The sequence below is a fragment of the Telmatherina bonti genome (assembly GCF_933228915.1).
Source record: "Telmatherina bonti genome assembly, chromosome: 18".
Lineage (NCBI taxonomy): Eukaryota > Metazoa > Chordata > Actinopteri > Atheriniformes > Telmatherinidae > Telmatherina > Telmatherina bonti.
This window is the reverse complement of record NC_136616.1, coordinates 6753022-6780131: the sequence shown is the minus strand read 5'-3', so window position 1 is coordinate 6780131 and position 27110 is coordinate 6753022. Positions and strand designations below refer to the sequence as shown.

Genomic DNA, 27110 nt, shown 5'->3' with positions numbered 1-27110 from the left:
TAGACAGCACACGTCCAGTCTTCACTGTTTTATTCAAAGCTAGATGCAAAATCAACAAACTGCAGACATATTTTAAATATATACAAACCTGTACTAAAAGTTGTGATTTTCAAGTTTACAGAGATATTTTTAGAGGGATGAAAGTCAGAGACGCAGAGTTTATACTTTCACAGTCTTACCTAAAGTACAAATTAAAAGTCTGAACTTAGACGTGGACGAACCCTGGTAATGACACGAGACGGTGTGAGGAGACGGTGTGAGGAGAAGATGTGAGGAGACGGTGTGAGGAGAAGATGTGAGGAGACGGTGTGAGGAGAAGATGTGAGGAGACGTGTGAGGAGAAGATGTGAGGAGACGTGTGAGGAGACGTGTGAGGAGACGGTGTGAGGAGACGTGTGAGGAGAAGATGTGAGGAGACGGTGTGAGGAGAAGATGTGAGGAGACGGTGTGAGGAGAAGATGTGAGGAGACGTGTGAGGAGAAGATGTGAGGAGACGTGTGAGGAGACGTGTGAGGAGACGGTGTGAGGAGAAGATGTGAGGAGACGTGTGAGGAGAAGATGTGAGGAGACGTGTGAGGAGAAGATGTGAGGAGACGTGTGAGGAGACGTGTGAGGAGACGGTGTGAGGAGACGGTGTGAGGAGAAGATGTGAGGAGACGGTGTGAGGAGAAGATGTGAGGAGACGGTGTGAGGAGAAGATGTGAGGAGACGGTGTGAGGAGAAGATGTGAGGAGACGTGTGAGGAGAAGATGTGAGGAGACGTGTGAGGAGACGTGTGAGGAGACGGTGTGAGGAGACGTGTGAGGAGAAGATGTGAGGAGACGTGTGAGGAGACGTGTGAGGAGACGGTGTGAGGAGACGTGTGAGGAGATGGTGTGAGGAGACGTGTGAGGAGATGGTGTGAGGAGACGGTGTGAGGAGACGTGTGAGGAGATGGTGTGAGGAGACGGTGTGAGGAGAAGATGTGAGGAGACGTGTGAGGAGAAGATGTGAGGAGACGTGTGAGGAGACGTGTGAGGAGACGGTGTGAGGAGAAGATGTGAGGAGACGTGTGAGGAGACGTGTGAGGAGACGGTGTGAGGAGACGGTGTGAGGAGACGTGCGAGGAGATAGTGTGAGGAGACGCTGTGAGGAGACGTGTGAGGAGACGTGTGAGGAGACGTGTGAGGAGACGGTGTGAGGAGAAGATGTGAGGAGACGGTGTGAGGAGACGGTGTGAGGAGACGTGTGAGGAGAAGATGTGAGGAGACGTGTGAGGAGAAGATGTGAGGAGACGTGTGAGGAGACGTGTGAGGAGATGGTGTGAGGAGACGGTGTGAGGAGACGTGTGAGGAGACGATGTGAGGAGACGGTGTGAGGAGAAGATGTGAGGAGACGTGTGAGGAGACGTGTGAGGAGACGGTGTGAGGAGACGGTGTGAGGAGAAGATGTGAGGAGACGGTGTGAGGAGATGGTGTGAGGAGACGATGTGAGGAGACGGTGTGAGGAGAAGATGTGAGGAGATGGTGTGAGGAGACGATGTGAGGAGACGTGTGAGGAGATGGTGTGAGGAGACGATGTGAGGAGACGGTGTGAGGAGAAGATGTGAGGAGATGGTGTGAGGAGACGATGTGAGGAGACGGTGTGAGGAGATGGTGTGAGGAGACGATGTGAGGAGACGGTGTGAGGAGAAGATGTGAGGAGATGGTGTGAGGAGACGATGTGAGGAGACGTGTGAGGAGAAGATGTGAGGAGACGGTGTGAGGAGACGTGTGAGGAGACGGTGTGAGGAGAAGATGTGAGGAGACGGTGTGAGGAGACGTGTGAGGAGACGTGTGAGGAGACGGTGTGAGGAGACGGTGTGAGGAGAAGATGTGAGGAGACGTGTGAGGAGATGGTGTGAGGAGACGGTGTGAGGAGACGTGTGAGGAGACGGTGTGAGGAGACGGTGTGAGGAGAAGATGTGAGGAGACGGTGTGAGGAGACGGTGTGAGGAGACGGTGTGAGGAGACGTGTGAGGAGACGTGTGAGGAGACGATGTGAGGAGAAGATGTGAGGAGACGGTGTGAGGAGAAGATGTGAGGAGACGGTGTGAGGAGACGGTGTGAGGAGACGGTGTGAGGAGACGTGTGAGGAGACGATGTGAGGAGACGGTGTGAGGAGACGGTGTGAGGAGACGGTGTGAGGAGACGTGTGAGGAGACGTGTGAGGAGACGATGTGAGGAGAAGATGTGAGGAGACGGTGTGAGGAGAAGATGTGAGGAGACGTGTGAGGAGACGTGTGAGGAGACGATGTGAGGAGACGGTGTGAGGAGACGTGTGAGGAGACGTGTGAGGAGATGGTGTGAGGAGATGGTGTGAGGAGAAGATGTGAGGAGACGGTGTGAGGAGACGGTGTGAGGAGATGGTGTGAGGAGACGGTGTGAGGAGACGTGTGAGGAGACGTGTGAGGAGACGTGTGAGGAGACGTGTGAGGAGACGTGTGAGGAGAAGATGTGAGGAGACGTGTGAGGAGACGTGTGAGGAGACGTGTGAGGAGACGTGTGAGGAGAAGATGTGAGGAGACGGTGTGAGGAGAAGATGTGAGGAGACGGTGTGAGGAGACGTGTGAGGAGATGGTGTGAGGAGACGATGTGAGGAGACGGTGTGAGGAGAAGATGTGAGGAGACGTGTGAGGAGACGGTGTGAGGAGACGGTGTGAGGAGAAGATGTGAGGAGACGGTGTGAGGAGAAGATGTGAGGAGACGTGTGAGGAGACGTGTGAGGAGACGTGTGAGGAGATGGTGTGAGGAGACGATGTGAGGAGACGGTGTGAGGAGAAGATGTGAGGAGACGTGTGAGGAGACGGTGTGAGGAGACGGTGTGAGGAGAAGATGTGAGGAGACGGTGTGAGGAGAAGATGTGAGGAGACGTGTGAGGAGACGTGTGAGGAGACGTGTGAGGAGATGGTGTGAGGAGAAGATGTGAGGAGATGGTGTGAGGAGACGGTGTGAGGAGACGGTGTGAGGAGACGGTGTGAGGAGAAGATGTGAGGAGACGGTGTGAGGAGAAGATGTGAGGAGATGGTGTGAGGAGATGGTGTGAGGAGACGTGTGAGGAGACGTGTGAGGAGACGTGTGAGGAGACGCACTCGGAGGAGTTTCCCACAATGCAATACTTTGGTAAGTGATGTAAACAGGAGGTAAAACAGACCAACAGAGTCGTGTTCTGCTCCTCCAGACTTCCTCTGATGGTCCTCAGACCTCCATCACACGAGGGGGGGGGTTTAACATAACTAAAGGTTAACATGAACACCAACACCCCCCACCCCAACCCCCTGCAGAGGCAGGAGGCCACTGACTGACTTCCACCTCCGCGGCTGTGAGGAAACCGGCCTCCCTCCGCTCAGCGGGACAACAGCAGACACTTCTAGCTGGAAGCCGGTTCAGGGGAGCTGGTGGAGGTGGACGAGGACGAAGCCAGCCTTTCTCTGCTGTCTCCGCCTCCAAGCACCTTCCACTGGAGGATGCAGGTGTCCTTTCCGCCCATGGAGAGGAGGTGGGAGTCGCTGTGGGTGAAGCAGACGTTGGTAACGTGGCTGCCGTGGCCGTCGTATCTGTGGCTGGGTGCCTGACGGGCGACAGGAGGAGATGAAGCGGCGCGACAGCATCAACATGTCACATCAGAACCAGATGACATTGTGGAGATCTACCTTGGGTTTGGGACAGGGATACTGGAAGAGGTGGACCTTACAGAAATCGTCGGCTACGGCCACCATCCTCTCGCTGTGGGAGCGACACAGTGCGTTGATGTCCGTTCCGTCTGAGCCCTCCAACCACACTCCTACACACAGACATCGGCTTAGCTTTACACAACAGCAGCACAAACTTCATCCTGGCGGTCCTCACCCATGACGTGGAAACCCAGCACACACGTGTAGGATGCCCATTCTCTGTCTTTGCTCTCGAATCTGTTCCTCAGCAGCTTACACCCGGCAGCGATGTCCCCTGAGAGGAGAAAGATGGAGTCACTCAGTGGTCAGGTCCCATGAACATCTAACCAGCCAATCACAAGGCAGCATGTAGATATGGTGAAGACCACATGCTGATGTTCAAACTGAGCATCAGAATAAGGAAAACAAAAGATCTAAGCCTTTAACTCCAAGACTTTTTTTTATTATTGTTTGATCTCACATAAACCAGCTGAAAGAAGTTGAAGCTTTTAATCCCAGTCAACATTGTTTCCATTCTAGATTGCACCGTCTGTTGGCAGCAGATTGTAGTAGCTCTGACTTGCTATCTTGATTTTTTTTAAAAGTACAAACTCTTCTCACATAGATATTAGCTCAAATTAGGTGATTTTTTCTGAGGATTTCATGCCGGTTCGGAGGGTGTGTTGCAAGGAAGATTTTTCTGCATATTTTTGCTCTTTCAAGGTTTGTTATGATGAGTCTCCGTGGCAATGAAAGACTTGTTTACAATCGGGATCAACTGATTAACCTCTCCCAAATGAGGATTATCAGCGAAACAACACATCAAATCCCGATGGAGTTGAAAAGAAAGAGAAGAGGATGCAGAGCGGGAGTGAGACAGAGGAAAAAGCGATGGAGATTTAAACCATTTCTCCCAACCATTGTAATGGGTAATGTGAGATCGCTAGCTAACAAAACGGACGAGCTCGAGATGCTAACAAGGTCTCAGAAAGAATACAGAGAGTGCAGTATTATGTGCTTCACCGAGACATGGCTGCATGAACACATCCCTGACTGTAATGTGTCTGTACCGGGCTTTAAAACGGTCCGTGCAGACCGCAGTAGACAACACAGCGGAAAGCTAAAGGGTGGTGGAATTGCAGTGCTGGTTAACCAGCGTTGGTGTCATCCTGGACATGTTACTGTCAAGGAGAAGATATGCACAAGGGACATGGAACTGTTAGCTGTGAGCTTCCGTCCATATTATTTACCCAGAGAGTTTACCTGTGTTATTCTGGCAGCGGTTTATATAATACCTGGTACCGCACCAGACACAGCCTGTGACGTCATCAGCTCCGTCGTTGCTCGGCTACAAACACAGCATCCAAACTCATTCATGGCGATCTCCGGAGACTTCAACAATGTCTCCCTCTCTGCAACTCTACCAACATTCCAGCAGTTTGTCAGCTGCTCCACCAGAGAAAATAAGATGTTGGACTTATTTTATACAAATATGAATAATGGATACAGTTGTTCTGCCCTGCCTCCTTTAGGAAGATCTGACCATAATCTGGTTCTTCTCACCTCCACCTACAAGCCCATCGTTCAGCAGCAACCAGTCATCACAAAGACTATCAAAATCTGGTCTGCTGAAGCTGAAGATGCTCTTAGAGGAGGCTTTGAGGCTACAGACTGGAACGTCCTCTGTGAACCTCATGGAGACGACATCAACGCCATGACTGAGTGTGTGACAGATTACATAAACTTCTGTGTGGACAGCATCGTCCCAACAAGAACAGTGAGGTGCTTCCCCAATAACAAACCCTGGATCACCAGTGACCTGAAAAAGCTGCTGAACATCAAAAAGAAAGCCTTCAGGGATGGAGACAGGGAGTTATTGAGGGCAACACAAAAACAACTTAAAACACAAACTAAGAAGTGCAAGGAGGACTACAGGAAGAAGTTAGAAAGTCAGCTCCAGCAGAATAACCTGAGGGATGTGTGGTCTGGAATGAAGAAGATCACCGGCTTCAAGTTAAAGGGGGACCAGCCTGATGGAGGTCTGGACAGAGCTAATGAGCTGAACATATTCTTCAACAGGTTCAGTTCACCCCCTACCTCCAGCCCAACAGACCACACACCCTCCATAAGCCCACTGCTTTCCTGTCACGCCTCCAATCTGTCACCCTGCAGCTCAGTCATGGACCAGAACACAGCTTCATCTCCCTCCACACACTCTCATCTGGACCATTCAGGCAGCACTCTGAGGGTCATGTTCTTTCATTTCTCAGTGCTTTTAATACCATTCAGCCTGCTTTGTTATGTGAGAAGCTCCATAAATTCCAGGTGGATACCTCCACAACCACCTGGATCTATGACTACCTCACAAACAGACCCCAGTTTGTGAGACTGAAAGGTTGTGTGTCTGAGATGGAGGTCAGCAGCACTGGTGCACCACAAGGAACTGTACTCTGGCCATTCCTCTTCACTCTGTACACCTCAGACTTCCAGTACAACTCTGAGTCCTGTCATCTGCAGAAATACTCTGATGACTCTGCAGTTGTGGGGTGTATCAGGGATGGACAAGAAGCAGAGTACAGAGAACTGGTCAGTCAGTTTGTTAAATGGTGCGGTGACAATCATCTCATATTAAATAGCAGCAAAACAAAAGAGATGATTGTTGACTTCAGGAGGAAGAAGAATGAACAAAGCGCTGTTTCCATCCTGGGAGAGGAGGTGGAGGTGGTGGAGGAATACAAGCATCTTGGAGTTCAGCTAGACAACAAACTGGACTGGAAATGCAACACTGACTACATCTACAAGAAAGGTCAGAGCAGACTGTACTTCTTAAGGAAGCTGAGATGGTTTAACGTCTGCACCAAGATGTTGCATATCTTCTATAAGTCTGTTGTGGAGAGTGCAGTCAGCTTTGCAGCATCTGCTGGGGTAGTAGCATCAGAACCAGAGACTTGAAGAGAATCAACAAACTGATCCAGAAAGCTGCTTCTGTGCTTGGAGTAACTCTGGAGCCGCTGGAGCTGATTGTCCAAAGAAGAATGCTGCACAAGCTGATGAAGATGATGGAGGATTCTTCACACCCTCTCCACAACACAGTGATGAAACAACAAAGTGTGTTCAGTTCAGACCTCCTCAAATGAATTATTACATACTACAATTATGTTAAAAAATTATTTAAAAATTAATGAAGTATTTTTCATTTCATTTGATTTTCATATCATTTCACTTCAGCAGCTGCACGGTGGCGCAGTGGTTAGCACTGTGGCCTCACAACAAGAAGGTCACAAGGTTCAATTCCCTAGAAAATGGCATGAGCTATATGTCGGAAACAGGGTGCACATTTGGACACAGCCATTGTTTCCATGGAGACGTGATGTTTCAGCCTCAGCTGTCAGATTCTGAGGCTAAAATGATGTAAAATGAATGTACGAACAGATAAAGCAGCATAAAGAGCAACCAGAAGAAGAAAACAGGATCTATTACTAACAGAACCTCTGCAAACTTAGCTGACAACTTTCTCATCATCTCTGATTTGAACTTACAGTAAAGGATCTCGTAGTCGCCTGAGTTAGACATGATGTACTTCCCGTCTTTGGACCAGTCGAGGTGCGTTATGAAGCTGGAGTGTCCCTGATGGAGCAGATGAGCGAACGTTAAAATTTCCTCTCAGTTGAATCTAATCTTACATCTTTACATCACTAAAAGAAAGAAACTGCTGCAACTGTGGACTTACATTACACCTCCCGAAGCGGGTGTAGCGGCGGCCGCTCTCCGTCACGCTGTAGATGTAGATGAAGTTGTCGTGAGACCCGACAGCTAGAAAGCTCCCGTCTGGGAACAGAAGAGGCCGTTCATAGGGTTAAAGGGGGTTTCCTGCTGCTCTGCGCTTCTTTTCATTCATCCTCTGACTCATGTCTGTGCTTCACTATGACAGAGACTCAGAGACGCTGACGGAAGGCGTAGAAACCTGAGAAAGCTCCGTTTCCTGGACTCTGGCTGACTGACCTGGTGAATATCTCATGACAGACAGCTGCTCGTTCCCATCGGTGGATTCAGAGACCACCTCCATGGTCAGCAGGTCCAGAACCACCCACCTGTCGCAGGGTGATGAGAGGTCACACTCAGTTCAGACTCTTCTTACAGCAAATAAACAACCTGAGTTAAAAGTCTGAAGAAAACATTTCATAAGTAAAATACGGTCACTTTGTTTTACCGTCCTGTCAGGTCAACAGAGGACAGAAAAGTCTCCCTGAGACTGTCGTAAGAACAATACAGATTCATTTCTTACACTTTTTTCTCCTCAACTCTTTCGGTCAACCTCAGTTCTAATGAAAACAAGCCAAATATGTGACTAGCGAAAGTATTTCAACCCTTATGTGATGACATGTCACCGTTTTCATGGGAAGAAAAACATGTTATGAAACTACAGAGAATTTTTTCTTTGGTTTCCTCGCAGCAAGGGCTCATCTGGAAGACAATGGAAGCGTGGACACAGCCTGGACGTCGTTTGGTCCGTTTCTAGTCTGCATCGGTCCTGCTCAGCATCCAGCCAACATGAGAAGCACGTAAACCTGACATCATGTCCGTGTGAACAGATGAACCGTGGGGTAGAGCTTTAAGGATTAATTACACATGCTGACAAAGTGGGTTGCTAACGGCGAGGAAATGCAGAAGCCTTGTGCCTGGGAGCCTCCGGATCAACTGGATTTAAAGCGTTAGAATAATCTGAAAAATGACATATTTGCTAGTTTTGATTAAAACTGAAGTTGACACAAAAAATCTATTTCCCAATTTTTTATAGCAGTTGTTTTGGAAGAGATTTTTGTTCCCTGAGGACCTGAGAGAGCACGTTTCTCCAGATGAAAAGCTGGAAGGAGAAGTTTTAAATTATTATTTCAAGCGGGAAGGAAACGTGGAGCAGAACCAGAGAGATGACCTGAAAGGGCAACAGGTGACCTACAGGGATGAAACTTTTCCTGAGCGCGGCAGGAAAATCTCCCTGCCGCTGCGAATCAGACTGAGGAGGATTTACCGCTCGCTCCTGTCGTTCCAGGTGGGAAATCAGCTGGTTGGCTTCTGCAGCCACAGATGGCTCGCCAAGTGGAAAACCCCTGAACAACACAGGAACTAAACAGCAACTGAGACCCACCGTCCCTAAACAAACAAACAAACGTTGACTTCGTTTGGCCTTACCTTCCTGTGCTCAGACCGACTGAGACCACGGACCCAGTGGGGCAGAAGTCGGCGCACAGCCCATATTCCTGCCAAGACAATGAATTCATTCAAACATCAATAGTTGCTTTTTAAAAACAAACAAACATGTAATTTATCTGTTTGTTTGAACCTTTAAGAAACATATTTAAAGCACATATAAGTAAAACTGTTCCAGAAACTAACCAATCAGATTAATTGCTTATTGGTAAGGGTGCCAAGATTGGATAAAAAGATATGAAAGCTATAAATTGGATATAAAAGGTTTTTCTTCCATAAAAAACACAAAGTGCCTCAGTCTTTTCTTATAGAGGTTACCTTTAATTTTTGTTTTATTTGCCTAAACCTTTACATGATGCAGGTAACTTTGCTATATTTACATAATTTAATCAAAATGATTACAAACAGATAAAAACTAAACAAAAGAAAAAAGTTAAGAGGCCCAGAAAGACAAAGGTTTATATGATATACAATTAAAACTACTCAGGACTCCATTCTTTCAGATCGATGGTTATTGGTAAGGGTGCCAAGACTAGATATAAAAGCAGCACCCAACAAGCAAGAATGGGTTGTTGGCAAATTTAGTACAAACATTTTGCTTTTTTATTTCTTTTAATCAAACTAATTAATTTTACTTATTTATAGTAAGATCCCCTTCAGGTTCTGTAGCAGCGGAGTCGGTCACATGGATGCAGAGAAAACGTCATGTTTTAGAAAACTAATTAAAAAGCATTTAAATGAAAATTCCCTGAAAAGCTTCAGGTCTGAGGAGGCTGAAGACTGAAGGTGGAGTCCTACCTCCAGACTGATGCACCAGTCCAGCTTGTGTTCCTCAGTGTTCCACAAACACACCTGCCGGTCATGACCACAGGTGAGGAAGATGTTCTGAGACGGATGTGTAGACAGACCCCACATCTCGTCTACATGACCCTAATGTACACACAGACAGACACAAACACACACACAACAAAGAATGGTGTTGATAATATAAGTTTACAGGATATAAAAGTAAAATTGTTCAGGAAATTATACAGTCAGATTAATTGGTTATCGGTAAGGGTGCCAAGATTGGATATAAAAGTAGCACCCACCAAAGGGTGACCCTTTTCCAAGCAATAATGACTTGTTGGTCTGCCTGGTCGGCGTATTTTGTGGACACAAAACAAGCAGACTTAGTAAATAAAGAGACAAGGAGGTGTTTTGTTTTAGTTTTCTTTGCTTTGTCGTTTATATCTTTTTTCAGTAATGACATATTTTATATAGTTAGTATATTATTATCACTATTATTTATAAAACATTTCAAATAAATTATTCTTTAGCTATTTGTGTTACTGGAGTTCAGTATATCACATTAAAACTTTCCTTTGCTAATATTTTTCATTTCACGGTAACCATGGTAACCATAAAACAAACCAAGAGTTTGTTTTAATGCACCTGGAGGAAATCTCGGCAACATGGGAGAAAACATTATTTTGTGAGTTTGTCTGCATTGTGCTGGACTAGGAACATACCTGAACTATGGCGACAAACCCGTCCGAGAAGGTTCCTCTAAGGACGGCATTCCTGGTCGTTCCGACCAGTAGCTCCTCTTCATCCATGTCTGCGATGGTCCGTACCGCCCCAAACTTTTCTGGAATCTGGACAAATAATGCCGTTAATCCCAGCAGTCAAACTCTTACCTGGGACCTCCAAGCTTCCTGGTCGGTGGTGTGGTTCACCTCACACTCTCTCTCAGGGGCCAGGTCGGCACTCCAGCGGATGATCTTACGGTCCTTCCCGCCTCCGCTGAGCAGAGCGCCACCCTGCAGGGGGCAGAGGGTGAAGACGCTGCCTTCGTGGGCTCTGGTCTGCCTCATGATCTGGTAGGTCTCTGTTGGGGGAGACGGACTGTTCACCCTTGTAGGGATAAAGGCCAGAAATTCATCCAGCTCCTCAACACTGACCTTTGGCTCCTTTACCGAGAGTTTTGACATCTGCAGCTGATTTTCCCCAGGTGAGGATGTTCCCCTCAGAGTCACCGGTCAGAACATCTCCCGTCAGGCTGAACACAAAGCACTGGATGAACTTGGGCTTCTTGTATTTCTGCAACACAGCAGTTGTTCCGGTTTAACGTCATTTTCACATCAGTGCGTCGGGAATGTTGCACGCGATGGAAATCCGTCTTACGCCGAAGATGCCTTGTTTCTTGGTGAACTGTCCGGCGCTGAGCGTCCAGAAGTATACGTGGGATTTCCCGCAGGTGATGATGATGTTGCTGTCGCTGGGGTTGAAGTCCACGGCAAACACCGCCTCGTTGGTACTCTGAAACGTTTTCACAAACATGACTTAGAGCTCCGCCCCGCCGATCCAGGCCTCCAGTCCACCTCTACCGATCCAGGCCTCCAGTCCACCTCTACCGATCCAGGCCTCCAGTCCACCTTTTCCTCTGGAGGCCCCAGTCGAACATTAAGGCCCCCACCAGTTTTCCCAGCACCCCTTTCAGTGCATCTTGTTCTACTCTGATGAACACTGAAGGTTGTTTAGATGATTTATGAACCAGAACAAGGTTCAGGAAAACGTTGCTTTGATCGACGTCGGTCAATCTCATGATCATACCGGGGTACGTTAAAAAACACGTTATGGATCCTGGACAGTTTTCAGTCTCTCATGTCGCTAGCTTCACTGACAATAATCCATTTTTTCACACTTGTATCTTCTCCAGGCTCTTCTCCAGGATCTTTTCCAGGATCTTTTCCAAGATCTTTTCCAGGCTCTTCTCCAGGCTCTTTTCCAGGCTCTTTTCCAGGATCTTCTCCAGGCTCTTCTCCAGGCTCTTTTCCAGGATCTTTTCCAGGATCTTCTCCAGGCTCTTCTCCAGGCTCTTCTCCAGGCTCTTCTCCAGGCTCTTCTCCAAGATCTTTTCCAGGATCTTCTCCAGGATCTTTTCCAGGGTCTTCTCCAGGATATTTTCCAGGATCTTTTCCAGGCTCTTCTCCAGGATCTTTTCCAGGATCTTTTCCAGGCTCTTCTCCATGATCTTTTCCAGGCTCTTCTCCAGGATCTTTTCCAGGCTCTTCTCCAGGATCTCCAGATGGAGAGGTTAAAATTCATTCATCCACATGTCTTCATTTGGTCCAGGAAACACAAAAACATGTTAAACTGGTGGAGAAAAGAGATCCAGTCCACACTGGAGCAATTCCACCATGTTCCAGGTTTTCCTTCTCATCGCCGTGGGACTCACCAGGTCCTTCTGATGCATCCTCAGGAACACGTGGCTTTAACTAATGTTCCTTCATTCTGAAACAACATCAGACTAATCTGGGTTGTTCTTCATCATCCTCAACGTCCGATTCAGTGTAAAACCTGAAAAACCTGAACCTGAAAAACCTGAACATAAAAAAAAAAACTGAACCTGAACAACCTGAACCTAAAAAAACTGAACCTAAAAAACCTGAACCTGAAAAACCTGAACCTAAAAAACCTGGACAACCTGAACCTGAAAAACCTGAACATCCGGAACCTAAAAAACCTGAACCTAAAAAACCTGAACAACCTGAACCTAAAAAACCTGAACAACCTGAACCTAAAAAACCTGGACAACCTGAACCTAAAAAACCTGAACAACCTGAACCTAAATAACCTGAACAACCTGAACCTAAAGAACCTGAACCTAAAAAACCTGAACAACCTGAATCTAAAAAACCTGAACAACCTGAACCTAAAAAACCTGAACAACCTGAACCTAAAAAACCTGAACCTAAAAAACCTGGACCACCTGAACCTAAAAAACCTGAACAACCTGAACCTAAAAAACCTGAACCTAAAAAACCTGAACAACCTGAACCTAAATAACCTGAACCTAAAAAACCTGAACAACCTGAACCTAAATAACCTGAACCTAAAAAACCTGGACAACCTGAACCTAAAAAAACCTGAACAACCTGAACCTAAAAAACCTGAACCTAAAAAACCTGGACAACCTGAACCTAAAAAACCTGAACAACCTGAACCTAAAAAACCTGAACCTAAAAAACCTGGACAACCTGAACCTAAAAAACCTGAACAACCTGAACCTAAAAAAACTGAACCTAAAAAACCTGAACCTGAAAAACCTGAACCTAAAAAACCTGGACAACCTGAACCTGAAAAACCTGAACATCCGGAACCTAAAAAACCTGAACCTAAAAAACCTGAACAACCTGAACCTAAAAAACCTGAACAACCTGAACCTAAAAAACCTGGACAACCTGAACCTAAAAAACCTGAACAACCTGAACCTAAATAACCTGAACAACCTGAACCTAAAGAACCTGAACCTAAAAAACCTGAACAACCTGAATCTAAAAAACCTGAACAACCTGAACCTAAAAAACCTGAACAACCTGAACCTAAAAAACCTGAACCTAAAAAACCTGGACCACCTGAACCTAAAAAACCTGAACAACCTGAACCTAAAAAACCTGAACCTAAAAAACCTGAACAACCTGAACCTAAATAACCTGAACCTAAAAAACCTGAACAACCTGAACCTAAATAACCTGAACCTAAAAAACCTGGACAACCTGAACCTAAAAAAACCTGAACAACCTGAACCTAAAAAACCTGAACCTAAAAAACCTGGACAACCTGAACCTAAAAAACCTGAACAACCTGAACCTAAAAAACCTGAACCTAAAAAACCTGGACAACCTGAACCTAAAAAACCTGAACAACCTGAACCTAAATAACCTGAACCTTAAAAACCTGGACAACCTGAACCTAAAAAACCTGAACCTAAAAAACCTGAACAACCTGAACCTAAATAACCTGAACCTAAAAAACCTGGACAACCTGAACCTAAAAAACCTGAACAACCTGAACCTAAAAAACCTGAACCTAAAAAACCTGGACAACCTGAACCTAAAAAACCTGAACAACCTGAACCTAAAAAACCTGAACCTAAAAAACCTGGACAACCTGAACCTAAAAAACCTGAACAACCTGAACCTAAAAAACCTGAACCTAAAAAACCTGGACAACCTGAACCTAAAAAACCTGAACAACCTGAACCTAAATAACCTGAACCTTAAAAACCTGGACAACCTGAACCTAAAAAACCTGAACCTAAAAAACCTGAACAACCTGAACCTAAATAACCTGAACCTAAAAAACCTGGACAACCTGAACCTAAAAAACCTGAACAACCTGAACCTAAAAAACCTGAACCTAAAAAACCTGGACAACCTGAACCTAAAAAACCTGAACAACCTGAACCTAAATAACCTGAACCTTAAAAACCTGGACAACCTGAACCTAAAAAACCTGAACCTAAAAAACCTGAACAACCTGAACCTAAATAACCTGAACCTAAAAAACCTGGACAACCTGAACCTAAAAAAACCTGAACAACCTGAACCTAAAAAACCTGAACCTAAAAAACCTGGACAACCTGAACCTAAAAAACCTGAACAACCTGAACCTAAAAAACCTGAACCTAAAAAACCTGGACAACCTGAACCTAAAAAACCTGAACAACCTGAACCTAAATAACCTGAACCTTAAAAACCTGGACAACCTGAACCTAAAAAACCTGAACCTAAAAAACCTGAACAACCTGAACCTAAATAACCTGAACCTAAAAAACCTGGACAACCTGAACCTAAAAAACCTGAACAACCTGAACCTAAAAAACCTGAACCTAAAAAACCTGGACAACCTGAACCTAAAAAACCTGAACAACCTGAACCTAAAAAACCTGAACCTAAAAAACCTGGACAACCTGAACCTAAAAAACCTGAACAACCTGAACCTAAAAAACCTGAACCTAAAAAACCTGGACAACCTGAACCTAAAAAACCTGAACAACCTGAACCTAAATAACCTGAACCTTAAAAACCTGGACAACCTGAACCTAAAAAACCTGAACCTAAAAAACCTGAACAACCTGAACCTAAAAAACCTGGACAACCTGAACCTAAAAAACCTGAACAACCTGAACCTAAAAAACCTGAACCTAAAAAACCTGGACAACCTGAACCTAAAAAACCTGAACAACCTGAACCTAAATAACCTGAACCTTAAAAACCTGGACAACCTGAACCTAAAAAACCTGAACCTAAAAAACCTGAACAACCTGAACCTAAATAACCTGAACCTAAAAAACCTGGACAACCTGAACCTAAAAAAACCTGAACAACCTGAACCTAAAAAACCTGAACCTAAAAAACCTGGACAACCTGAACCTAAAAAAACCTGAACAACCTGAACCTAAAAAACCTGAACCTAAAAAACCTGGACAACCTGAACCTAAAAAACCTGAACAACCTGAACCTAAAAAACCTGAACCTAAAAAACCTGGACAACCTGAACCTAAAAAACCTGAACAACCTGAACCTAAATAACCTGAACCTTAAAAACCTGGACAACCTGAAACTAAAAAACCTGAACCTAAAAAACCTGAACAACCTGAACCTAAATAACCTGAACCTAAAAAACCTGGACAACCTGAACCTAAAAAAACCTGAACAACCTGAACCTAAAAAACCTGAACCTAAAAAACCTGGACAACCTGAACCTAAAGAACCTGAACAACCTGAACCTAAATAACCTGAACAACCTGAACCTAAAAAACCTGGACAACCTCAACCTAAAAAACCTGAACAACCTGAACCTAAAAAACCTGAACCTAAAAAACCTGGACAACCTGAACCTAAAAAACCTGAACAACCTGAACCTAAAAAACCTGAACAACCTGAACCTAAAAAACCTGGACAACCTCAACCTAAAAAAACTGAACCTAAAAAATTTTGACAACCTGAGCCTGAAAGACATGAACCTGAAAAACTTGGAAAACCTGAACCTAAAAAAACCCGAACCTGAACAACCTGAACCTAAAAAACTCGAACCTGAAAAACCTGGAAAACCTGAAGATGAGGGGGCAACTGCAGATTTAACCGCCAGAGGTTGCCGCTTGGTTCCTGCACTAGACCATGAAATTCTTGACTTGAGATGATAAATTAATTCAAACAGCAGCCTATGGAATCACACACACACACACACACACACACACACACACACACACACACACACACACACACACACACACACACACACACACACACACACACAGCTGGTCAAATCCAGAGTGAAAAATATTTACAAGGTTACTATGGCAACTACACCAAAATTACTGCGAAGGAAGTTGAGTTGATTTAGGATAAAAGCCCATAAAAGCAGAGAGTGAGTTCCAGCCATGAACCCCCCCCCCATTGCCCCTCTTCAGCCTCCAGCCTGCAGCCACAATCAGCATAAGCACGATGAAGCTTTTAACTTCCGCTGAAAACTCTGCATCTGTGGGTTATAAAACTGCATCGCTGTAGAGAGCGAGATGCATGTCAGGGTAGAAAAAGATGCCATCCAGGGGCAGTCAGAAACAATGCAGCTGTTTAAACAGTTGGGGGCATCACAACACAGCCTCCAGTTCCTGATTTATAGCCAGAAGTTGTGTTTTTACCTTGATCTCTGCTAGCTTGGTCCCCTTGCTGCAGTCCCACACCGACAGCATGTGTTCATTAGAGTCATCGATTACAGACAGGAACGAGCCAGAATCCTGGAAACATCCGCAGTAGGACAGCATCCTCTTAACACCCAGTCTCTCTGGACTGATAAATGTATTATTTTCATTGTCCAGTTACTAAAACTAAAACTTCCACAGACTGGAATTGAATCCCTTTAATGGTCTAAACAGGCTAAAAACGGCAGTAAGTTCTGTCACACATAGAAAATGTTGTTTAAAGCAGAACTACTGAACATATTTTCATCCTAACGACAGCGAATACATCTTCATCCTGCCTCTTCTCTGAGATCTCTCCATCCAGTACAAGTCCACCTGATGTTGACCCATGTCTGATGTCTGAAGCAGCAGAAAGTTCCAGAAATCAGAAACTGAACTAACTGATTTCTCAAATTCACAGATGAAATCTTTCCTGGATGACGTAAAAGGATCTCTGACATCACACAAATCTCAGGTGTGAAAACACCCCCCCACCCCCACCCCCTTTTTTACACTGCTATTTCCACCACTGATCCCACCAAACACATCCTCCACAGGCTCACACACTTACAACAGTGGAAAAGGCCACTGAACCCACTCCCCTCTGGAAAGTTCCCAGGCCGATTTGCTGCAAGGTGACCAGCGTGTTGGAGTCCCAGATGTGGACACAAGGCTGCAGAGGCTGGAAGATGAGAAATACAATCACATTTACATTTGTGTGCACAAGAATGCAGAGTTAACTGGCTAATTAGCTTAGCGTATTTGTCTGAACTGCTAATTTTCACGCGATGTAACGGGAAGTGGTGGTCAACCAGCAGGGGATCCTGAGGAGCGCATGTGGTGCATGTGTTGGTAAATGCCTCATGATGTGGTTTTTCATCAAACTGATAGAGGTTCCTTTAGGGTTCCTCATGAAGGCCAGGACAAAGCCAAGGGTACAGCAAAGACAGAGAAAAGCACCTCCTGTTGTTGACCTGGTTAAAGGTCAACTTTCCTTCAGTCGGTTCGGGTCCTTCTCTGTTTGCCGACCAGATGTTGGGACTGAAAGCTCATGTGGAGATAAAACTGCAGCTTCATACATCGCTTTCACAGGTTGGCACGTCACTGTCCACACGTCTGTGCTTTTGTCCGTTACCTGTGCATGTTGTTACCTAATACATCCACTAGACAGACTAACTAAGAGCTTTGGCCTATAACGCGCCACCCTTAGGCAGTGGGACAACATAGGGAATAACTCGGAAGATAAGAGAATTCCTGTTATGAATAAGAAGTGCAGACGTAAAACTTCTTTCCATCAGCTTGAGGCCGTAATTCACTGATCAGTTTAACAAACTAAGTAGAAGAATACATTCACCTAGCTGGTAGCATTTAGGGAAAATTATGGAAACATATTTAAAAGGGCAAAACAAAGATGACAGCGGCCCCAAACCTACAAAAAGGCTGAAAAAAATATTTGCAAAAGATCAATCCAGCTTTATAAAGCTGGGCTAGATAATGTTGGGCAGCTAGCAGGACCCTGCCTAGGCTCCTCCCCCTCTATTGACTCCTCCTCTTGCCTCAGCTCCTCTCGTTTCTTGGCCCCTCCCCATGTCTGGGCTCCTCCCCTATTTTGGTCCCTCCTATATCCTGGCGGCGCCCCTGTCTTGTCTCCTCCCCCTGTATTGGCTCCTCCCCTCTCTGGTTCTGCTCCTTGCGTGATCCAAGGCTTTTTTATTCACAGCTTTTTCCACCAACAATTTTCTCTTTCTTGGCTGTTTAGCGGGAGGAGGCAAATAAACCGAGCCGGGTCGGGAAATCTTTACAATTTCCCAGTCGAATTTCCGACTGGGAAATTGGAAGTAGTCCCACCTACCCCAAGTTAACTAGTAAAGATGGCTGCCAAAACAAGGATGAATAAAACCAAGGGAAATCATACGTTCATTTTCTGTTGTTTTGCTACGACCTCCACTAATAATCAAACACATTTGCATAAGCGAAGAATTTTAGATTCGTTTCCAGAGAATAAGCTAGTAGGGAAGCACCATGGCAACAGTCGACCATCTTTAAACTACAGGTGTCTGTAAAGTACAAAAGGCACCAAAGTGGAATAAGAAGCATTTTTCCTGCGAGTCAGCGCACAGTGATTGAGACGATGAGGTTAATGAGAGAGGTGTTCCACCCCGACAAGTTGGAAAATGTCAAAATCCTTGCAGTGCGGAATGTGTCCACCAGGGGACAGAAGACAAGAATCAGGTTGTGTTTTCGTGTCTTGATTCCAGTTTTTACCATAAAATTATGAAAAAGGTCTCTGAAACTGTATGTATCAAGTATGCTACAAACAGCATTAAAATGTAAACTACAAGAACTTGCGATAAGCTGCGATAAAATTATGAAAGATGAATATTTTTTCAAAATTTTCAACACTTTTTCATGAACTTTTCTTATTTTTTTAATTTGTAACGTGATTTAAGAAAAGAATAAATTAACATGCTGCTTAAATGCCAGTTTTGATTGTACACCACTAATGGATTTTTTTTTAAAGAATACACAATATTCTAAAAATAAATTTGATCTGAATAATTATTTGTATCACAATCAGATTAATCAATGGGAAGATTGCTGTACCAGAAACAGAACTGTACCAGTCCTGGACCTCACAACTACACAACTAGGACATGAGGGTTGACCACTGGAGACTGGTTTAACTGATTTATTTACCTTGCCGTCTTTGTCCACGCCCGCTGTCTGACCCGACGCTACTCGCACCTTGTCAGGATGAAGCGTGAGACTGCAGATTAAGAGATGAAGAGTTTATACACAACAGGATGTGTGAAAATAAATGCAACCAGTGTTTAATGGTGGCAGACTGTGGACACACTGATCCCCCCGACTGGCTGTGGATGAACCTCTGACCACAGAAATTAGATGGAACCAGTCAGGCCCAAGTTTACAAGCATCAGGATGAAAACTTCACTCAGACTGCTGGTTTCTACAAGTTCTAACAGCAGAATCTTCAGTTTTCAGACACCTCTATGTGGAACCAGTTCCCTGTCTGGCTTCAGGAACCAGAACCCCTCTCTATCTTCTGTTCTTCAGTCCTGAGGGAGGTTTTCTTTCCTGGTTCTGGTCTTGATGGAGGTTTTTCTTTCTGGTTCTGGTTCTGATGGAGGTTTTCCTTTCTGGTTCTGGCCCTGATGGACGTTTTTCTTCCTTATCTGGCCCTAATGGAGGACTGACGTGGATCATCTGATGGACAGGTTTTAACAGGTTTTAACCGGACTACAGTGACTGTCAACGCAGAAATTATGATACTGGAAACCAGAAAACACAACATGAAAGCTGAAAATATCTGTCTACCACTCTGTCCCATAAAAACACGGAAACCTTTATCGTCATGACAACAAGGAAAGTACGATTCATTCTCAACTTCCTCAAGTTTCCAAATTTACAAAACTTGACTTCTTGTTCTGATTGTGACGACTTTACCAGGAAGGATCGATGAACCCAGACTTTTATTGCCTCATGATGTCCATCAAGCCGCAATCACCATGGCTACATGACTAAATGCGTTGAGTTGCTGCCGTGGGATTGGCTGGTTAGTTTCTGTGCAGATGCTTATGTGTGAACCATGATGATGTGTGTGTGGAGCTGAACTTACCAGCGAACGCAGTCTGTGTGTTTGCGATAGTGTCGCTGTGTGCGGTTGTTGATGTGGTAGAGAACAATGACGCAGGCGATGAAGTACACCGCCTCGCCCGATGGAAGGAAGTACAGATTGGCCCGGCAGTCCCGTCCTCGGTAACCATAACTAAAGAAGCATTGTCAAGTCAACAATCAAATGTGTCTGACCAGTCTGAACGTCAACGTGTCTAATCCAGATTATTTCTAAAGGCACTGTGAAGGAAGGATACACCCAGTCCAGCTCCAGTTTTTCAGAGGGAGGCTCCATCTTCAGGTCTTCGTAGTTCTGGATGTTGGACGGGATGTACATGGTGATGGGTCGGCCGCGGATGAACATTTTGATGGACTGTCCTGGAAGAAAAACAGTACCAGCTTAGATAAGGATGCAAACAAATGGCCTGGGAGACCAAAAACCAGTCCCCCAGAGGGTCCAATCCAAAAACGGCCTGGTAGAGGGTCCAATCCAACAGTATCCAAGAGGTGTTTGTTGTTTTCCTCTACCAACACAGCTGATTCAAATCAAATGGATCCAGCAGCTTCTTGCCAACCTATTTATGAATTTCAGTCAGGTGTGTGACAAAAACCTGCAGCATATCGGCAATCGAGGACTGGAGTTTGACATTTGTGCCCCACAGGGTTCAATCCAAACTGGCCTGCTAGAGGGTCCAATCCAAACTGGTCCCCTATAATGTCCAATCCAAAACCGCTCCCTATAGGGTCCAATCCAAAACCAGTCCCCTATAGGGTCCAATCTAAAACCGACCACCCAGAGGATCAAACTCAAACAAGCGTGCTAGAGGTTCCGATCTAAAACCAGCCCCCCAGAGGGTCCAATCAAAAACTAGCCCCCTAAGAGTGGGGGTGTCAAACTCCAGTCCTTCAGGACCGGTGTTTGTTGTTTCCCTCTACCAACACAGCTGATTCAAATCAAATGGATCCAGCAGCTTCTTGCTATCCTATTTATGAATTTAATTCAGGTGTGTTGAAGCATGGAGACAACAAAAACCCGCGGGATACGGGCCCTTGAGGACTGGAGTTTGACACTTGTGCCCTAGAGGGTCCAATCTAACACCAGCCACCAGATGGTCCAAACCAAAGCCAGTCCCCTATAGGGTCCAATCCAAACCGGCCCCCTATAGGGTCTAATCCAAAACCAGTCCCCTATAGGGTCCAATGCAAAACCAGTGCCCTATAGTGTCCAATCCAAAACCGGTCCCCTAGAGGTTCCAATCTAAAACCAGCCCCCCAGAGGGTCCAATCAAAAACTAGCCCCCTAAGAGCGGGGGTGTCAAACTCCAGTCCTCCAGGACCGGTATCCAAGAGGTGTTTGTTGTTTTCCTCTACCAACACAGCTGATTCAAATCAAATGGATCCAGCAGCTTCTTGCTATCCTATTTATGAATTTCATTCAGGTGTGTTGAAGCATGGAGACAACAAAAGCCCACGGGATACGGGCCCTTGAGGACTGGAGTTTGACACTTGTGCCCTAGAAGGTCCAGTCAAATACCGGCCACCAGAAGGTCCAATCCAAACCGGTCCGCTAGAGGGTCCAATCCAAAGCCAGTCTCCTATAGGGTCCAATCCAAACCGGCCCCTTATAGGGTCTACTCCAAAACTAGTCCCCTCTAGGGTCCATGGCAAAACCGGTCCCCCATAGGGTCCAATCCAAATCGGCCTGCAAGAGGGTCCAATCCAAAACCGGCCCCCAAGAGCAGGGGTGTCAAACTCCAGTGCTCCAGGGCCGGTATCCAATAGGTGTTTGTTGTTTTCCTCAACCAACCCAGCTGATTCAAATCAAATGAATCCAGCAGCTTCTTGCCAACCTATTTATGAATTTCAGTCAGGTGTGTTAAAGCATGGAGACAACAAAAACCTGCAGGATATCAGCAATCGAGGACTGGAGTTTGACACTTGGGCCCCACAGGGTCCAATCCAAAACCGCCCCCCTATAGGGTCCAATCCAAACTGGCCTGCTAGAGGGTCCAATCCAAAACCGGCCCCCAAGAGCAGGGGTGTCAAACTCCAGTACTCCAGGGCCGGTATCCAAAAGGTGTTTGTTGTTTCCCTCTACCAATCTGGTCTGCTGGATGAATCTGGTAAATATTGGAAGTAATAAAAGATATTCACTTAAATATTGTAATAAAATGAACCCTAATCTCTAATGTGTCCAGCTTCATAAAATCAAATAGAATAAAATATTAATAGTAATAAAGTACTTATTTAAATAATTGATAAAGTAATTTAATTTATTTAAATCAATTATAACTGTTCTTTATGCCCCTGAAAGCAGTTTTTATTCAGTAAAAATAACACGGCGCAATCTGTTGCGTGTTGTCGATCAAAATTAATTTGACATCATTTTAAGAAGATTTTTTTCTTCCAGATTTCTACCAGATTTAGACTAAAACCTCCTTCTTCATTGCTGTGATTATTTTCATTTCCTTCACAGTTAGACTGAGTTTCACTCCCACAAAAAACCAATACTGTCCTGCTGACAGGTAGCCCCGTGTCATAAGCACTCCATGTGCAACAGCTTCACTTCGGTAAAACTTGCCAACAGCAGAAGGATGAGAAAAGTTCTCACGACAATGAAATGAAGGGACTTGGTGTCAGGTCTACCTTGGCTGTAGGTTCCTCTTCTGGAGCCAGGAGAACCTGCATGAGAAGAAAAGGAAAACACCTGATCAGGTGATCGGTGGTCAGCAGAGGTCATGTGACTGATCTGAAGCTGTTGTGATACGACTGAACTGGCCAGGTGCATTTATGAATCCAAACCTGAATCCAGGACCCAGACCTGCTCAGTCAGTCTCTAAAGTCTGACTGATCAATCTGAGAACATCACAAGGATTGATGAGGATTCATAAGACTGATTTGTTATTATTATTTGTTTATTAAAATCAGAAAAGCAGTTTTCAGCTTGATTTTTAAACAAAATCATTTTAGACAGAAGTCAGAAGAAATAAATCATTATTATTAGACAGAAGTCAGAAGAAATAAATCATTATTATTAGTACTGATATTAATGTAATAACTGCATGATGATAGACTTATCTTTGTGTGTGTGCGTTTGTGTGTGTGTGTGTGTGTGTGATAACTATCTGCCCTAAATAAAAGCCAGTTTCCATAGAGAATGACTAATTTTAGTTCATATTGTACAAAGCAGCAGCTGTGACACTGTAACCTGCTTATTCCTGGATGGAAGGTTGCTGGTTGAATTCCCAGCTCCAGTGTGTAAAAAACTGGTTCTTTCTGACATTAGAGGTCGTTAGAGGTCGGACCAGGAGTCGACTGCTCTTCTGTGACACGTTAACTGTTTTCATCTGGGTTATGAAGAGATCAGGAAGGAATCAGAGGAGGGCTTGGAAAGGTTTTCCTGCAGAGCTGCTCATCCATCATCCCGTCAGCGGGGCTGCAGGCTGGTTAACCGCAGTGGATCCCAGCAGCGCCCACACAGTCCTGCTCTGTTCCCCCCACAGCGACATGGAGCGGGGAGAGGAGCACCTGGGGTTAGCAACCAGGGCCGGGGCGGTCACATGACCTGCTGGGAACACTACTGGTGTAACTGGGAACAGGTCGGTAACATGACTAGTTTAACTGGGAACATGTCTGTAACGTGACTGGTGTAACTGGGAACAGGTCGGTAACGTGACTGATTTAACTGGGAACAGGTCGGTAACGTGACTGATTTAACTGGGAACAGGTCGGTAACGTGACTGGTTTCACTGGGAACAGGTCGGTAACGTGACTGATTTAACTGGGAACAGGTCGGTAACGTGACTGGTTTAACTGGGAACAGGTCGGTAACGTTACTGGTTTAACTGGGAACAGGTCGGTAACGTGACTGATTTAACTGGGAACAGGTCGGTAACATAACTGGTGTAACTGGGAACAGGTCGGTAACGTGACTGATGTAACTGGGAACAGGTCAGTAACATGACTGATTTAACTGGGAACAGGTCGGTAACGTGACTGATTTAACTGGGAACAGGTCGGTAACATGACTGGTGTAACTGGGAACAGGTCGGTAACATGACTGGTGTAACTGGGAACAGGTTGGTAACGTGACTGGTGTAACTGGGAACAGGTCGGTAACATAACTGGTGTAACTGGGAACAGGTCGGTAACGTTACTGGTTTAACTGGGAACAGGTCGGTAACGTGACTGGTGTAACTGGGAACAGGTCGGTAACATGACTGGTGTAACTGGGAACAGGTCGGTAACGTGACTGGTGTAACTGGGAACAGGTCGGTAACATGACTGGTGTAACTGGGAACAGGTCGGTAACATGACTGGTGTAACTGGGAACAGGTCGGTAACGTGACTGGTGTAACTGGGAACAGGTCGGTAACATGACTGGTGTAACTGGGAACAGGTCGGTAACATGACTGGTGTAACTGGGAACAGGTCGGTAACATGACTGGGTATAAAAGGAGCATTTCAGAGTCTCAGACTGAAAGATGGACAGAGCTTCACCAGTCTGAGACAAACTGGTCTAATAGTTGTGGGACCATTTTAGAAAAACATTCCAGACTGAAGATCCTCCATCTGCAGTGTAGAAGAATCAGAAGGAATCTCTGTATGCTGGGACAAGGCTGGATGCTGGTGATCTTCTGCATTATAACATGATTCTCTACTGGAAACCAGTGCATGGACTCAGGAAGCTTCTAGAAACCAGCCTGAAATCCACACATGCAGGTTAAAGCTCCATCATATGTGAAGAGGATCCAGAAACACGCCGTCTTCTCTGGACCAAAGCTCATTTAAAATGTTCTGAGTGGAAACCTGGATGAAGATGTGGAATAGTTTGTGGACAGCATGGACGGCGTGTCCTGCAGACTAAAGAGGAGAGGGAGCATCCAGCTTGTTATCAGCCTGCATCTCTGATGGGATGGGGTTGCATTAGTGCCGATGGCGTGGGCAGCTTCCACATCTGGGAAGCTCCATCAATGCTGAAACATCTGCTCCCATCCAGACAACGTCTCTTTCAGGGAAGACCTTCCACCATGCTGGACCACATCCTGATGGTGGAACAGGAGAACTGGTCCTGCAGGACCACGCTGAACCACATCCTGATGGTGGAACAGGAGAACTGGTCCTGCAGGACCACGCTGAACCACATCCTGATGGTGGAACAGGAGAACTGGTCCAGCAGGACCACGCTGGACCACATCCTGATGGTGGAACAGGAGAACTGGTCCAGCAGGACCACGCTGAACCACATCCTGATGGTGGAACAGGAGAACTGGTCCAGTAGGACCATGCTGGACCACATCCTGATGGTGGAACAGGAGAACTGGTCCTGCAGGACCACGCTGGACCACATCCTGATGGTGGAACAGGAGAACTGGTCCTGCAGGACCACGCTGAACCACATCCTGATGGTGGAACAGGAGAACTGGTCCAGCAGGACCACGCTGGACCACATCCTGATGGTGGAACAGGAGAACTGGTCCTGCAGGACCACGCAGGACCACATCCTGATGGTGGAACAGGAGAACTGGTCCTGCAGGACCACGCTGAACCACATCCTGATGGTGGAACAGGAGAACTGGTCCAGCAGGACCACGCTGAACCACATCCTGATGGTGGAACAGGAGAACTGGTCCTGCAGGACCACGCTGGACCACATCCTGATGGTGGAACAGGAGAACTGGTCCTGCAGGACCACGCTGGACCACATCCTGATGGTGGAACAGGAGAACTGGTCCTGCAGGACCACGCTGGACCACATCCTGATGGTGGAACAAGAGAACTGGTCCTGCAGGACCACGCTGGACCACATCCTGATGGTGGAACAGGAGAACTGGTCCTGCAGGACCACGCTGGACCACATCCTGATGGTGGAACAGGAGAACTGGTCCTGCAGGACCACTCTGAACCACATCCTGATGGTGGAACAGGAGAACTGGTCCTGCAGGACCACGCTGAACCACATCCTGATGGTGGAACAGGAGAACTGGTCCTGCAGGACCACGCTGGACCACATCCTGATGGTGGAACAGGAGAACTGGTCTGCTGCAGTCCAGACCTTCCACCAATACAGCCATCTGGAGCATCATGGAAGCAGAAACCAGCAGAGCAGCTGGAATCCTGCATCAGAGCCAAGCAGCAGCCTCCGGAATATGCAGAAGAGCCAAAACCTGCTGTTCCCCTGGAACTACTTTTTACAAACGTGCTGCATCAGATTCACAACCAGCTCAAATTTTCCATCAGACGATAAAATGTCCCAGTTTCACCAGCAGACATGTTGTTTACCTTTTACTGGGAATAAAATATGACTTAATGAGATTCTGTTTTTATTTAGATTTTACCCAGATTTCCAGCATTTTAGGAGTCGAGTTGTAAATTGAGGTGGAATCTCTTGACATGTTGAGCGTCCTAAGTGCGGTGAAGGAATGAGGCCTGAACTGGGGCTAATCATCACCAGACTGGAGTCTAAAGCTCGCCACAGACATGGTTGGAAGGGAAATCCACTCATTTCTCTACAAACAACCACATGTGTGAAAGAGTGAGAAGCTTGCTGGGAACCAGTTCAGAGGAGCAGTTCAGCTCAGGCCTCACCAGTAAATCCAAACAGGACAGCATGTGATTAAGATCACAAAAGCTTTTTTTCTTTAATCCCGTTTGGATCCTGCATACGGAGGAAAAGTCGTTCCTCACCAGCTCCAGCTTCAAGCTCTGTGGGTTAAAGTTGAGCTTTCAGCTCCCAGTGTTTCTGACTGGTTCTGGACAAACCAGGAGGAAAACGTGCTCATCAACCAGTCAAACAGTTCCCAGCTGGAGCTCCAGTCCTGGTGGGAGAACCTGAGCTCTGCAGCAGGATTATCCAGGTAACTCCCGGTTTTTCTCTTCACAAAGCTGCTCCACTTCTCACCGGACCGTATCACCATGGCAACTCAGAAATACCGCCTCTGATAACCACCACATGACTTCTTACTGCATAAATAACCCAAATGCAGAAGTAACTGTAAGGATCCAGCGTGGTAGAAAACCACCGGCTTCAGCAGTAGAACCATGTCGTCTGCGTGACGTTACCACATGCAGGAAATGACATCAGCTCCC

General features: G+C 45.9%; 1 protein-coding gene across 1 annotated transcript in view; it reads right to left on the bottom strand.

Annotated features, from left to right (window-relative positions):
- Positions 1-3043: 3043 nt before the first annotated feature.
- Positions 3044-27110, bottom strand: part of eml3 (EMAP like 3) — a 67234-nt gene continuing 43167 nt past the window's right edge. The window contains exons 7-24 of the mRNA XM_079257652.1: positions 22668-22703; positions 20279-20399; positions 20026-20175; positions 19086-19155; positions 16960-17070; positions 16350-16445; positions 11045-11179; positions 10822-10960; positions 10597-10748; positions 10390-10515; positions 9677-9808; positions 8861-8928; positions 7673-7761; positions 7401-7498; positions 7210-7297; positions 3867-3965; positions 3671-3801; positions 3044-3588 (exon numbers count right to left, since the gene is read on the bottom strand). Coding sequence (XP_079113778.1) covers positions 3388-3588; positions 3671-3801; positions 3867-3965; positions 7210-7297; positions 7401-7498; positions 7673-7761; positions 8861-8928; positions 9677-9808; positions 10390-10515; positions 10597-10748; positions 10822-10960; positions 11045-11179; positions 16350-16445; positions 16960-17070; positions 19086-19155; positions 20026-20175; positions 20279-20399; positions 22668-22703 — 2042 coding nt within the window. The 3' untranslated portion in view covers positions 3044-3387. The remainder of the gene's footprint in view (positions 3589-3670; positions 3802-3866; positions 3966-7209; positions 7298-7400; positions 7499-7672; positions 7762-8860; positions 8929-9676; positions 9809-10389; positions 10516-10596; positions 10749-10821; positions 10961-11044; positions 11180-16349; positions 16446-16959; positions 17071-19085; positions 19156-20025; positions 20176-20278; positions 20400-22667; positions 22704-27110) is intronic.